The sequence below is a fragment of the Meriones unguiculatus genome, chromosome 7, assembly GCF_030254825.1.
Source record: "Meriones unguiculatus strain TT.TT164.6M chromosome 7, Bangor_MerUng_6.1, whole genome shotgun sequence".
NCBI lineage: Eukaryota > Metazoa > Chordata > Mammalia > Rodentia > Muridae > Meriones > Meriones unguiculatus.
Window position 1 is genome coordinate 92,145,032 of NC_083355.1, and position 14,702 is coordinate 92,159,733.

General features: G+C 47.8%; 1 protein-coding gene and 1 long non-coding RNA gene across 2 annotated transcripts; one reads left to right on the plus strand and one right to left on the minus strand.

Annotated features, from left to right (window-relative positions):
- Positions 1-1,747: 1,747 nt before the first annotated feature.
- Positions 1,748-8,732, plus strand: Eif2b2 (eukaryotic translation initiation factor 2B subunit beta). Its single transcript, XM_021634161.2, has 8 exons — positions 1,748-1,988; positions 2,093-2,213; positions 2,377-2,525; positions 3,995-4,158; positions 5,141-5,236; positions 5,767-5,904; positions 6,735-6,801; positions 8,216-8,732. The coding sequence occupies exons 1-8, from the start codon at positions 1,826-1,828 to the stop codon at positions 8,371-8,373; spliced, it is 1,056 nt and encodes a 351-aa protein (XP_021489836.1). The 5' UTR covers positions 1,748-1,825; the 3' UTR covers positions 8,374-8,732.
- LOC132655280 (uncharacterized) lies at positions 6,327-7,121 on the minus strand. The gene is made up of 2 exons (XR_009593035.1): positions 6,959-7,121; positions 6,327-6,499 (listed from the first exon to the last, which is right to left on the minus strand). It is a non-coding gene; the product is annotated as an uncharacterized LOC132655280 (long non-coding RNA).
- Positions 8,733-14,702: the final 5,970 nt, after the last annotated feature.

The following is a 14,702-nucleotide window of genomic DNA, read 5'->3' on the forward strand; positions in this document are numbered from 1 at the left end:
CCTTCAAACACTTGAGTCTACGGGGCCATTCCTAGTCAAACCACCACACACATAACATAAGGGAATGTGGGCAACATTCCTTCTTAGTCACTGCTCTTTCTCACGTGGACACACGCGAATGTGTTCACGTGCAGGTGGAGGCCACCAGTGCCCTCCTCAGGGGCCATCCTCCTTGTTTTCTTGGGACAAGATCTCTCATTTGGCCCAGGGCTCACCACCTCCCAATATTACTACACTAAAGACCAAACCTTCAGCAAACGAACTTTTGAGAACACATTCCAACCATATGCAACCTACCATAATGAGCAAAATGAGGGGCGATAAATGGGGAAAAACTTAAGTATCACTGGCAAGAAGGGAAATGCAAATTAAAATGGTTACGAAGTATCTTTTTTTCAAGTCTACTTCCTATCAAAATGTTTGGTGATACCATGTGTTGATAAGCAGGTAAAACATTGCTAGGAGCACACACTCATTTCACCAGTGTAGAGACTCGATCCCCTTGGGAAGGTTAATATTCATATAGCTTGTGACCCAGTTGTTCCGATTATAGTGATGCCAAAATATGCACAAAAGTATTTAGAGTTTGTATTTATTTATCCCCTTTCCAAGGGCTGGAGAGAACCAAAATGTCTCAAGAAAAAAAATCACATAAATTTTTTGCATGATCGTATTGTTGAATTTTAGAAATGTTATACTGAATGAAAAAGGCAAGTGGTAAAAAATTACATTATGCTCTAATATACCCTAATATCCATTTTTGAGCTTGTTTTTATGCACATTAAAAAACAGCAAATTAAACAATATGCCATTTAGAAATTGCAAGTATTGATTCTTTTTAATGTATTGCTGTATTTTATTTACCAACAATTTGCTAGACGTTTTTTTTGTAATGACAGGTACGGTTTTCCTGTTCTATCTTTGCATGATTTTGATAATGATGTAATCTGCCTGAAAACAATGTCAGTTGTAAGGAATGTCTTAAAAGCCTGAGTCACCTTTGAGAATCTAAAATAAGCAACAAATTCCAATTACACACAAACTTTGGGCTCTGAGGGCACAGCCTCATGCTCCCTGTTTAAACATTGTGAATCTCTTTTTCAATTTGTAAAGCTGTGGGTAAGAAAACCTACCCTACACACAGTTCGATAACTTAAAGCTTTACGTTAATGGGAGCTCTTAGGCCTCCAAATTGGACACATTTTTGGTGTTCTATTGGCTTCTACTTTGAATCTCTTTGACAGTAAGGCGAGGATGTTCAAAGGCTTACAACAACATAACAGCTAGGAACAGATACTGTATTTCAGTGATGGGCCGCTTGCCTAGCACCCGTGAGTCCCTAAGTTCAATTCCTTGCAGCGACTGGGGAAAGTGTGGGGAGAGGGCTGGAACCTATCGGAAAGGTGCACACCGTATCTGCACGCCCTTTTCTGGGATTCCCGAGCCCTGGACTTGAACTCACGGCGTCTGCCAGGCTACCGGCGGTCCCCGCGCCACTCGGCCAGGAAAAGGGAAAGCAACTTTTCCTGGTAGCAGGGCGGGAGAGCCGCTCGCTATTCCCATAGCAACGGGACTGGCCAGCATCCGAAAGGCCACCCGGCTCGGCTCGCAGAGTCCCACGAGGCCACTTCCAGCCGTCACTTCCCAGCCGCGCGCCCAGCTCCGCCGTGACACGTTTCTGATTGGTCCCAGCAGAGGGAGGGGCGGGCTTACAACTTCTCAGACTCGGTAGGCTTCCCTGAGCGGAAGTCGACCTCTCTCGCCCCGGAAGTGAAACTGTGGTCCAGCCGTCAGGGAATGTTCAGGTCCCTGCACTGTGGTAGAGATGCCGGGTGCCGCGGGGAAGGGCTCGGAGCTGTCCGAGAGGATCGCGGGCTTCGTAGAGACTCTGAAGCGAGGTGGCGGGCAGCGCAGCTCGGAGGACATGGCCCGGGAGACCCTGGGGCTGCTGCACCGACTTATCACGGACCACCACTGGAGCAACGCGGGTGGGTGCGGCAGACCCGGCCTCACTCTTTTCTGTTCCTGAAGCTGAGACTCTCTCCCTCACCGCGCGCCTGCCCCGCTCACCCGGGTCTCCCTTGGGTTGCAGGGGAGCTGATGGAGTTGATCCGCAGAGAAGGCAGGAGGATGACGGCCGCGCAGCCCTCCGAGACCACCGTGGGCAACATGGTGCGGAGAGTGCTCAAGATCATCCGGGAGGAATATGGCAGGTCAAGCTCACAGCCTGGGCTCTTGGTGGGACCAAGGGTGCTTTTTCTGTTCTTAGAACCCTGTCTCCTAGGAGAGCTTGGAGCCTCCGTTGCGGCTGAGCTGCTCCGGTTGCCCCTCTGATCACTCCTCCCTCCTCCTTCTTGGGTCTTGTTGCCTCCTTAGACTGCACGGGCGCAGTGACGAGAGCGATCAGCAGGAGTCCCTGCACAAACTCTTGACATCCGGAGGCCTGAGCGAGGATTTCAGCTTCCATTATGCCCCACTTAAGTCCAACATCATTGAGGCGATTAATGAGCTACTAGTGGAGCTGGGTAAGAGGTCTGATCACTAAGTGGACAAGATAGGTCGCAAGCAGACGAGGAAACAAGCCCCCAGAAATTGTTCGACAAACATAGGCGAGATTACCAGTCTTGTGGTTTCCACAGTTTGAACACTATCTGGTTGGAATGGATAGAGAAACACCAGGACTATTGTTACTCCATCTTTCAGGACAGACCTGCTCGCTAAAAGCACTTTAAGATTTGAGGTGTGGTGGTGCACGCCTTTAATCCCAGCACTCAGAATGCAGAGGCAAAGGGAGGCAAAGGCAGGTGGATCGCTGTGAGTTTGAGGCCATCCTGGAGAGTCAAGGCTCCACAGAGAAACCCTGCTGCCTTGAAAAACCATAACAAACAAGAAGTAACCACCACCAACAAAAACATTAGGACTAAGATTTCTATTAGGGCAGGTCTTTTTTGTTGTTGTTCTTCATTTTAAAGCAAACGAGCTTGCTGGGGCTCAGTGGAAGAGTACCATATTTGAGGCCCTGGGTTTAATTCCCAGCACTGCGTAAACAGAAAGTGAATTCCCCAATGCCATATTTGGAAGATTTCTTTTTCACTAAACTTCTTGACTTTAAAAAATACTTATTATTATTGGGTGTATGTGTGCATGTGTGGAGGTCAGAGGCCAACTTTGTGGAATTCTGTCCATCCACCGATATGTGGATTGCTGAGATGGAGCTCAGTTTTCTAGGTCAGAGCAGCAAGCATATTTATCCACAAGCCATCTTACCCACCCTTAGATACTGGGTTAGGAGAGATGAATGGCTCAGCAGTTAAGAGCACTGGCCGCTCTTCTTAAGTCCCTAGGTTTAGTCCCCAGCTTCCACGCAGTGGCTCACAGCCACCTGTAACTCCTATGCCAGATGATCCAGTCCCCTCTTCTGACCTCCACAAGGACCAGGAGCACAGAGCAAACAGAAACACATGCAGGCAAAACACTCATACAAAAAAAATAAATAAAGATACACATTTTTTTTAAAGGGGGGAGATTTACAGAAAAACAAACCAGGTACTGTCTATGCCCCAAACTGCCACTTTCAGACTCCTCTGTTTTGTTTTGTTTTTTCTCTCTGCCCCCCGCCCCCACCCCCATGAAGGTGTTGTGGCCACCTTTGGAAAGAAGAGCTCTGTTAGGGGCAGATCTGTTTATAGGTTGCACTCCAGGATTTCCCAGACTGCCTCTTTCAGGTTAACTCATAGAGCAGTTAGTTGTAGGGAGCTAATGGCAGAAAGGTGACTGATGAGCGGGAGTGCTGCAGAGGAATGGGGCAGGCAGACAGGTGGAGGTCGAGGACGCTTGGTGCTTGGTGCTTTCAAGGGGTTGGGATGTTGCGGCTACCCGGTCTTCCAGGCGGGCAGTGTGTAAGAAGGGCAGGCCTCCCCTTCTGAACCATTGCTGTGCCTGTCTGGGATGAAGCGTGGCATTTTCACATTCCCTGGAAAAACTGTTCTTGCAGAAGGTACAACAGAGAATATCGCAGCCCAGGCCCTGGAGCACATCCACTCCAACGAGGTCATCATGACCATTGGCTTTTCTAGAACAGTGGAGGCCTTCCTTAAAGAGGCAGCCCGGAAGAGGAAGTTCCATGTCATTGTTGCAGAGTGTGCTCCTTTCTGTCAGGTAAGAGGGGCTTCTAGAGTTGCTAAAGGTGAAGAGGGAATAGAGGAGGGATGGGGTGAGTCCGAGCCAACTCTGACTTGATTAGCATGACCTCGAGTCATTAAGAAAGTAAATCATGCCAGCTGTGGTGGAACAGGCCTTTAATCCTAGCTGTAGGGAGGCAGAAGCAGACGGATCTCTCTGTAAGTTTGAGGCCAGAACTAAAGAGTGAGTTCTAGGACAGCCAGGGCTACAGGAAAAAAGGAGGAGGAGAAAAGAATTGAAAAGCAGAAAAGGAGGAGGAGGAGAAGGAGGAGGAGGAGGAGGAGGAGGAGGAGGAGGAGGAGGAGGAGGAGGAGGAGGAGGAGAAGAAGAAGAAGAAGAAGAAGAAGAAGAAGAAGAAGAAGAAGAAGAAGAAGAAGAAAAGGATTTAGTTCCTACACTGGGGAAGCAGAGGCAAGTGGATCTCTGTGAATGTGAGGCCAGCTTGGTCTGGTCTGTATAGCGAATTCCAGGCAAGCAGGGGAAACACACACAGAAACCTAAAAGATCTTTAAGGATTTTCAGGTTGCTATAGATACATTTAAATATTAGTTTAAGAAAGCTGAGTAAATTGCTGGGTCCAAGGAAAAGAAATACTGATTCTTTAGGAGTTGCAGTAGGGCATGTTATCTTGGGGATGACTGGTGTTTGATTTGATCTCACTCAATCCTTGAGTAAATAATAGGTCTCAAAAGAGAAACATAAGGATGTCAGATGTTGTAAAATGAGTCGGGAGCGAGTTTGCCAGCCATGCTGATTATGTAAGCAGCTGTATTTCCAGTTGTGTAGCTGCTCTGAAGTAACATTTATTAGCGTCCCTGTGGCTTACCAGACTGTGTACACCACAGATAGATGAGTTATCCTGGAAATTAGATTATAGACTCTTCTAGATCCAATTACATTTGTCAGCTCTTGTCACTGTATCACTCTCTCCCAGCATTGCCCTTTCCTCCTGTTTCAGGGTCATGAGATGGCCGTCAATTTGTCCAAAGCAGGCATCGAGACAACTGTCATGACTGATGCTGCCATTTTTGCTGTTATGTCAAGAGTCAACAAGGTGGGAGGCCCTGGAATCCCTGATGAATTCAGGAAGTTATGCTTCTAGAATACTGACTTCTTTTTTTGTCTTGTGAAGTCCATGGTGAGAGAAAGTTTCTAGCGCTGTTTGAAAGCGTGCACTTAGGCTCCCCTTCACCTGTTAGCTGGCTTTATTTCCCCTTGCCCCAACTTAGAATAGCCTCAGAAAATGGCTAAAGCGTTGAAAAGAATGAAGTAGAACTGAGCTAGGAGTGCTAGCTATTAGGGATTTGCTATGTGTGGGAGCTCAAAGTGTGGCCAGGCTCTTGGGTTCCTGGGAGGGGCTGCACATAGATTTCCAGGAAAGACTGGGGGAAAGAACGGGTGTTGCAGCTTCCCGTCCTATGCCATATTCAGAAAAGCTGGAACTTGCTAGTCTGGAGCCTAGTCCCTCTCCTTTTGCTGCCTGTGAGCCCTCCAGATGCTAAGACACAGGCCTGAACATCCAGCCAAAGGCCCTGTTAGGACTCCACCCCAAGGTAGCTCATGTTTCTTCTTCTTCTTCCAAAGGTGATCATTGGTACAAAGACTATCCTGGCCAATGGTTCCCTGAGGGCTGTGGCAGGGACTCACACTCTGGCCCTGGCCGCGAAACACCATTCTACCCCGCTCATCGTATGTGCACCCATGTTCAAGCTTTCTCCACAGGTGCGTCACTCTGTCTCTAGCTAGTAACTAGCAGAGAAGGGAGCCATGTGTGTGCTTGAGATGCAGCCTTTAGCCTGCTCCAGAGTCTTCTTTTGATCCGTTCCTTGCATAATAGATTTGATCCAGCACGGGCTAAAAAGGGCCATAAATGTTTTGAGTGAGGAGCGGAATCAATAGTTAAAATCCATCACTGATAAAGTCAGGGTAACACAGGACAGAGAAAGGCTCCGTATGCCTAGTTGTCACTATTCACCATTGCTCCCAAGCACTTCTGAAAATGCCAGGCAGGTTGAAACTAGGATCATAGAACCCCTTCTCCCCCATTAATCCAGGACCTGTCCTCTGCAGCGGATATAGTCATTTGACAGTGACCGAAACTATTTATATAGGAACAACCTATGTCTGCATGGACATGCCACAGCTTAATTAACCATTTATTTATTGAAAGTTTTAAAAATTATTTTGCATTCATGTATGTCTGTGCACCACGTGCATGTCCAGTGCCCAAGGAGGTGAGAAGAGGGCCTTCGATTCCCTGGAACCTGAGTTAGGGATGGTTGTAAGCTGCCATGTGGGTGCTGGGAATCCAGGTCCTCTGCACGAACAAGAAAGTACTTTTAGCATTGAGTCATCTCTTCAGACCCCTAACTAACTGTGTGTTTATTGTTGGGTTTGGGTTACTTATGCCTTTTAGCTCCTGTAAATAATGCTGCTTTAAGCAGTTATATATAAATTTTCTGTGGGTCGTGTATTTCTAGATGTCTTGCCTACATGTCTCTTGAGTGGAACTGCTGAAACTCTTTAAAAAATGTTTTTTTTCTTTTTTCTAGTTTCCCAGTGAAGAAGATTCATTTCACAAGTTTGTGGCTCCTGAAGAAGTCCTTCCTTTCACAGAAGGTACAGTGGGCTGTGTGTGTGTGTGTGTGTGTGTGTGTGTGTGTTTTGTTTGTGTGTATCTTGTGTAGAGAATGTTTTCAGTTGCTGTAAGGAGTCATTTTGATGAATTGGCTGCTCAGTCCAGCAAGATCTCAAATATTTGTACTTGCAAACTCACCTGTAGCTCTCATGCCCCATGTTTTCTCTTGGGTGGGGGGACAAGGGGGCGTTTCTTTGTTTCTCCTGAAGGCAGCAGCTCTGCTCCGTGAGCCCACGACCTCATCGGCAGTCCAGCTGGCTGTGCACACTGAGAGAGAACAGAACACTGTACCTGTTGTCCTGGTTCTTCTTAGAATCGGAATAACTTCATCCTCTTATTTAAATAGTTTTTGAAACCAGGTGTGGTGGCGCTTACATGCCAGCCCTTGGTGGGAAACTGAGGCAAGGGGCCCATCAAAAATCCCAACCATCCTAGTCTATGCAGGGAACTCCAGGCCAACCAGAGCTGCGTGAGGAGGCACTATCTCAAAAATCTAAAGGCAAATAGATGCCTGTTACTTACTCGCTGTATTTACGTCCAGGGAATAAAATAAGGAGGCATTAAAGCCCTGTTCCCACAGACTGGGGTTGCAGATGACGGGCAAGAACACTGTTGGGTCTGGGGGTACTGTAGGAAGAAAACATGATGGTGACAGGATTGAACCCAAGACTAGTGAGGGTCTCAGTGAGATGACGTCATCCACCATGTGAAGATACGGGGAGCTCTCCAGGGACTGTGCAGGGCAGGAGATGAGCGTGTTTAGCCAGCTGGAGAAAGCCAGTCATGTGACTGGGCTGTTGCAAGCCCTGGGGAGAGCGGTTCAAATTACAGTGTGGTTTGGTGGAGGACGACTAGACTTTTCAGGCTGTGGTCTTGAATTTGAATTAAAAAAACAAACTTGAAAACATATGCACGGGTATCCTCTTGTATGTCTGTCTGTGCACCCCATGCAAATCTGGTTCCCTCAGAGCTGGAAATGGACATTGGATCCCTTGGAACTGGAGTGACAGATTGTTGTAAGCTGTTGTGTGGCGGTAGGAATGAAAGCCAGGTCCTCTGGAAGAGCGGCTAGTACCCTTAGCCAGTGAGCCACGGCTCCAGCCCCAAGTCTGGATTTTATTTGAGTGCTATGAAAAGACATCGGAGAGGTTGCTTTTACTGCTGTAGTTTGGTTTGAGCAACATCTCTGGCTATCCTCACACGGCCGTCCTCACACTTGCAGTCCACCTGCCTCAGCTCTTGGAAGACAGTAAAGTGAGAATCAGGGTTCGGAGCCATCGTGCCCAGTTTAGGTTCTGCCCCAGCTTCCTAGTGTGCCTGCATTATGAACTCAGACTCTGCTGCCTGTGACAGCCCAATCCTCAGTTCTCTCTCTAGCATGTGATTGTTTTACAGGGGACATTCTGGAGAAGGTCAGTGTTCACTGTCCCGTGTTTGACTACGTGCCCCCCGACCTCATCACCCTCTTTATCTCCAACATCGGTGGGAATGCACCATCCTACATCTACCGGCTGATGAGCGAGCTCTACCATCCTGATGACCACATCCTGTGACACTGCCTGTCCTCAGGGAACCAGCTCAGACCTGGAGAGGAGACCCAGTGCTTCCGCCACGGTGGGGAATGGAGAGTCAGCTGATGCCCCTCAGCCTTTCCTTCCTTCCCACTCGGCCCCACAGGGAGGCGCGTGTCCAGTACTGTTCTTACCCTCGGGGCTTACCTGAGCAGCAGGACTAACCCCTTGATTTTGGAGCCACATTGTGACCAGGCTGTGTTTGTTCCAGGAACTTCAACCTTCTGGCTTAGTGGGGTGTTACACATACCATGACTACTTTCCTTCTGGGTTGGTGTTTGCTCAGAAATGGCTTCCAGACCTTTTTTTAGGCTGTGCCAATAAAAGCTACTGGAAACTCCCGAGTTCGTTTATTGTTTAGAGGTCTGAATGAACTGATTAGAGGGGAAAGCCTGAAAGAGGAAGAAATCGAAGTAGTTTCTTCTTCCAAATCATTGGAAAGGGCCCCAAAAACTTTACAGTAATCTACGGTAATGGCTTTAAGACTTGAGCATCATGGAGCTTAAAAGACACTGTGTTGGGGTCTGCCTCTAGACTGCTGTATCAGCTCTTGGGAAGAGGGAAAGCAGCTCAAAGCTTTCCTTTCTGAAGAGGCTAGGTAGTCTGGGAGGCAATTTGGAGCCTACACTTGCAGAATTACTTGAAGGAGCACGGGAACGCAAAAGTGATCAGTGTAGCGTAATGTGCTCAGCGATAGCCGGAAGGGAAATGAATGTGGCGTCTACACCACAGCGCTGTGTGGGCAGCAGGTGCGGCTCCCGAAGCAGCTGAAGCCGTGTCGGGGTGGAAAGCATTTTGGTTGGTTTTCCCAGCCCTGAATTTGAATTAGTTCTCAATATTAAAAAATCTAGAGAGGAGAACACTTAGCAAATTCTGATTTCCTGCTTTTCTGAAGACTCAAATCTCGCTGCTCCTGACCCACATTCCCAAAAAGCAGGTGTGTGGCTTCCCGAGGGACTGCGCTGGTGGCCCGCCTGCTGCAGAGCACAGCAGTCTTGCACATGGTTGTAGCTGGCTACAGCTGGCCGACATAATTCCTGTCAAAGGCCTACTCACGTTACCCTTCAGGGTGGGAGATATTTGTAAGGAAGTCCACTTCTATCCATTAGGGAGGCAGTGAAAGGACAAGCAAACAGTACGTAATATGACCCTTACCTCCACTAAAGCACTGCACATACGTGCAGAGTCAAGAGTTGGAAGAAGCCCAGCGGTAGCAGGCTGATTATACTTCATGTAGATTCCAGCCCTATTCGTACTTTACAACCCACCGGTCTGAAGATGACTCCCTCATCACATCTTGTCACAAAGGCTCATCCTCACCTCTTGTGGCAGTGTCTGGATGGAGGGAAGCAGCTTAGGGATCTGCATGTTTAACCCCTACAACCCTGAATGATTTGGAAGGGTAGTTTGATTCAATTCAATAAACCTGTTGGAATTAAGTTATAAGGGAAAGGCCCCGGGGCTGATAACAATTTGAGAGGCCTCTGCGTTGCGCTTTGCTGGGTGATGGTTATAAGATCAAAGAGGGTCAGCCTGAAAGTTCTAAGAGGAACCTGACTCACTCAGACTTCTGCCAATTATTTTTCACACATAGAAGACTGTTGTTGTTTTTTTTTTTTAAAGATTTATTTATTATGTACACAGTGTTCTGCCTGCATGTGTCTGCATGCCAGAAGAGAGCACCAGATCTCATTATAGATGGTTGTGAGCTGGATTGTGGTCGCTGGGAATTGAACTCAGGACCTCTGGAAGAGCAGACAATGCTCTTAACCTCTGAGCCATCTCCAGCCCCCAACCCTTTGCTTTCTTATGAAGTGGCTCATGTCTGTCAATTACAAGCCATTGTCTCCTGTGACACCAGTTCTAATGGCAATTCACTCGGGTACAATTGTGTGCTTTGGAGGAAGAAGAGCAGCGAGTCAAGGACTTTAAATCTGTCCCTGGCTTGCAGTGACACTTTCTGTGCATCCCAGTCTCTGTCTAAAATTAGCACCAGTGTCCTTCCAGACAGGACTGAGACGGATGATGGTGGGACAGAAGCTGGCCTCGAGCCAACCCTTTCAGTACCCAGAAGCACAGGATGGCGCTTTGGCATCTACATCCTCACATAAGTCAGTTGCACCAAGCTTCGTTTTCTATCCCTTCTCTTCCCTTTTCTGTTCAAGGAGAGGCCAATGTGGGGAGAGAAGACACACTCATTGCCAGGGTAAAGTTCCAGGGACGACTTGTAAGCCCCAGCCTTCCCAGGCTTACCTACCTCACGGCCCCGTCTTGCAGGCAGGACCCAGAAGAGAAACTTGAAGCTTGGAAAGAATCACAGAAACAAGATCCACGGATGCAGATGTCTTCCCGAATACACCAAATAAACCGCTAGATAACGAGTGCAGACACTTGTTCCCACGGCTTCTACCTTCCAAGTTGGGCAGAGGGCAGGAAAGGCATAATTCTTGGAACTCGAATAAGGAACAGAAACTCTTCATTTAGCTTCAGAAGTCTGAAACAAAAATACTCTCCCCATGAGCAACTTAAGTGTAAAGTGATCCTCAAAGTAATGCTGGTACTCACAGGATAGGTTTCACAGACATGCTTCAAAACCATTCAAAACAAAACAAAACTTGCATTAGTCTTTGGATTACAGAGGCTGCCTGTCAAATAGCTCTACTGCTGAGCTCTACAGCTCCGTTAGCTTTCCATATGTACAACTTGGTACATCAGAGCCGCTTAGCCACGCATGCTGACAGGCAGTGATAAAAAGGCTCTACGGTCGTCTGACCTCTCCAAGTCCTCGTGTAGGGTGGCTTTGGACTCAATCAGATAAAGCCTGGTAGAAGGGTAGACCAACTCCCACAAGTTGTTCTGTCTTCTACTCGTGTGTGCATGTATGCACATGTATACACAGTTCACAAAAACACACAAATGAAACAAAACCCTCCCTCGGTGGATGTGCGCCGAAGTTGACGTAAAGAAGTATTTTGCAAGGAGGCCTGGAAGTCCCTGGTCTGCTCCTCTGTACATTACTGTATGCGGTGCGGAGAACAGAACTCGAGGCCTTACGTGTCGTAGGCGAGCACTCTGCCACTGGGCTACATCACCGGTCCTTGCGTTCACCGAGCAGCTGCGCCAGGACACTGTGCGGCAGCCACACCATCATTACCGAGGAGCTACCATCTCCGCAGCACTCACACCCTGAAGGTGTTGCAGCTGGGACAGTGAATGCTGGGTGCTCTGAGCAAACGCTGAGCCAAGGAGAATGCTTAAGTGGTCTCCCCCTCCCTGGGCATGGTGCATTTAGAACTGAGACCTGCCCAGGGGAGAAGCTAGCCTGTGGTGAGTGTGAAAACCTGAACAGATCCCTAAACTCATCGCCTGTACAAGTCTGCAGGCTAAGGAAAGAGAACCCAGAGTTGAATAAGGAGAACTAAGCAGGGCACCGTGGCTCACTGTTAATCCCAACACCCAGGAGGCTGAGGCGGTAAGATTACAAGTTTTAGGCAGTCTGGGTGAAACAGACAGCATGAAACCTTGTCTCAAAACTGCAAACCAGGCCAGGCATGGTGACCCATACCTTCTCCCCACCCTGCTCCATTAGATGGGGTTTCTCTGTGTAACCTTGGCTGCCCTGGAACTCAGTCTGTAGACCAGGCTGGCCTTGAACTCACAGATATCTGCCTGCCTCTGCCTCCCTAGCGCTGGAACTAAAGGCGTGTGCCACCACTGCCTGGCTAGTTCTCAAAATATTTTGATGAACACTGCCAAAATGGAACTCTCAAGAATGGTTACACTTCACATCTCATGACTTTTACTCTGAAGTAACCAACAAAGTATCATAAAATCGAACCACTAAGCTGACAAACAAATAAATTCCATAAATTAAAATTATTTTTAAATTTATTTTTATTTTATGTGCACTGGTGCTTTGCCTGAATGTGCCTGTGTGAAGTAGTTGGATCCCCTGGAACTGGAGTTACAGACAGTTGTGGGTCCTACAATTTGAACCTGGGTCCTCTAGAGGAGCAGCCACTGCTCTCTTAACCCCAGTTAAGATTATTTTAATCTCCAGCCCAATTAAAATTATCTTAACTTACTTCATTTAATAAAAATGTCACACAGGACCAGAGAGATGGCGTACTTAAGAGTGCTTACTGTTCCTGCAGAGGACCCAGGTTCTGCTCCCGCACCCACATGGTGGCTCAGAACCGCCTCTAACTTCTTGTTCCATGTGATCTTAGGCCTTCTTGTGGCCTCTGCAGGCATCTTCAGACAGGTGGTGCACACACGCTCACACATATATCCACAAAAATAATAAATCTTTAAAATATATTAGATGGACAGGTGGGGACCAGGTGGCAGGAGGTGCTGTGTGGCCCAGGTACTACATGCACATACTGGGCCACACCTGAGGGCACCAGTGCGGCCTAGGGAGTCCTGCAGTTAATGTCCAGTGGCCTACGATGGTGTCCTGATGATCTGAGCCGGGGTGCTGGTGTTTGGAATCCTCTACCTGGCATACTATCTCTACACAGAGGTGCGAAGATGAAAAATGTCAAGGAATATTGACACTCAGGAGCCTGAATATCCATTTCAAAATGAGCAATCTGGAAGGGTGGGTGGAAGACATCCAGAGGCCAGCCTGCCATGTGGCCTGCCCACAGCAGGAGCCACTGTGATGTGCAAGCATGTGGTGGGGAGAAGCAGAGGGTTTATGCACTATCAAGAGAGCTGAACCGGAGACATGAGGGCAGGGAGGAATAGCCTGGCTCTGAACCTCACAGACAACACAGAGCTGGCCCTCGTGGCAGAGATGCAGGCAAGCTGGCCCGAGGGTGTGAGCGTGGGAGAGCTGGCCACACCATATGTCTGCGGTATGGTAGTATGGACCAGAGAGAGATGGGCCCCTCATCCATGTCTGGACTGTGGAAGGAGAGAACTGGCTCTCACAAGTCATCCTCTGGCCTCCACACATACCTGAACCCGCGTGTATACACACACAGACACACTCATAAATAAACGAATGTTTAAAAATTACTAGGATATATCAGAAAATTAAGTGTGTCTTTGTTCTTATGGTCTGTGAGTTAAAAGGGACAAAATAAAACACTAATAGGCAATAAAAGTAATCTACTGGATATTTTTGGCTAACAAGTTGTTTTCATGCTGATGAATGCAAATGAGTTTATAAATTATTAAAAGATAATTGTCTCCTTGCTTGAACCAGGCTAGCCAGGAAGGCATAATTCATGGAAAATATTTTCTGATTCTCTGCTCCCCTTGGAAAAACAGGAGTTGGCAATTACACAGAAGCCTTCTGAGGGTCGCTCAGTCGCTCTGTTAGGAAGTACTCTACCACTCCTTTGAAACCCGGTGAACTGGGCTGACAGAAAAGAATTTTTTTCACATTCTTGGAAGCGAAAGCATAGTGAGTCATGCCTGGAGAAGTAAAGACAAAAGCAGGAGTTCAAAGGGCATCCTCAGCTACATCTGAGTTTCTGGACAGCCTGGGCTACAGGAGACTCTGTTCCCCACCCCTTTTCCTCCTCAGCACAGTGTTCTCAAACAGCTGGTCTGGGACAGTGCTGAAGGCGCTGTAGGCCGTGTCTCCCCACCACACACAGGCAAGAGGCTCTGAGCAGATGACATACCCGCTGATACAGCTCTGGGCAGAGAGGCCTGTCCTAGACCGTGGGGCCTATTCTTCACGGTTCCAATGATGAAAGTACCAGGATGGGCAGGAGAACGAGGGCTGGTCCCGTGAACCCGCCCTGAGGCCCACGCTCAGAAAGGCGTTACTTTCATCTCTGCGATTCACTCCAAGGCTACTGGCAAACACACTTTCGCCCATGAGCACACATTAGTTTTCTGCATTTAAAAATAACAGAGAATCATCTCATTGATAGAAAGGCCATCGTGAGCAGGATGGTGAGGAAGTGCTGCCATGGAGAGCCTCTTCACAGCGTCTTGTCGCTCATACAGCACCGAGTGAAACACTTGAAGTAAGCATTATCAGCTGGATTGCAAACCCCCCCCCCCCGCCCCCAGTCCTTTAGTCAACTAATTTGAAAAGCAGGGAAAATACAAATGAAAAGAAGCATAACAAGCATTTTCAGAAAGATCAGTCCTGGTCCCAAGTGAAAGTCTATGGCCATTAGGCACAATGTAATAAAACCAGCACACGATGAAAAAGGACCAAAGAACCTTTGTCTTCTGTGAAAAGAAGATGCACACTTGGTTAGGATTAAATAAATGCTGCACTTTGATATAAAATTACTTTCATTTTAGAAAGTATAAAATTCATTTTAAAAAAACAAACCCAG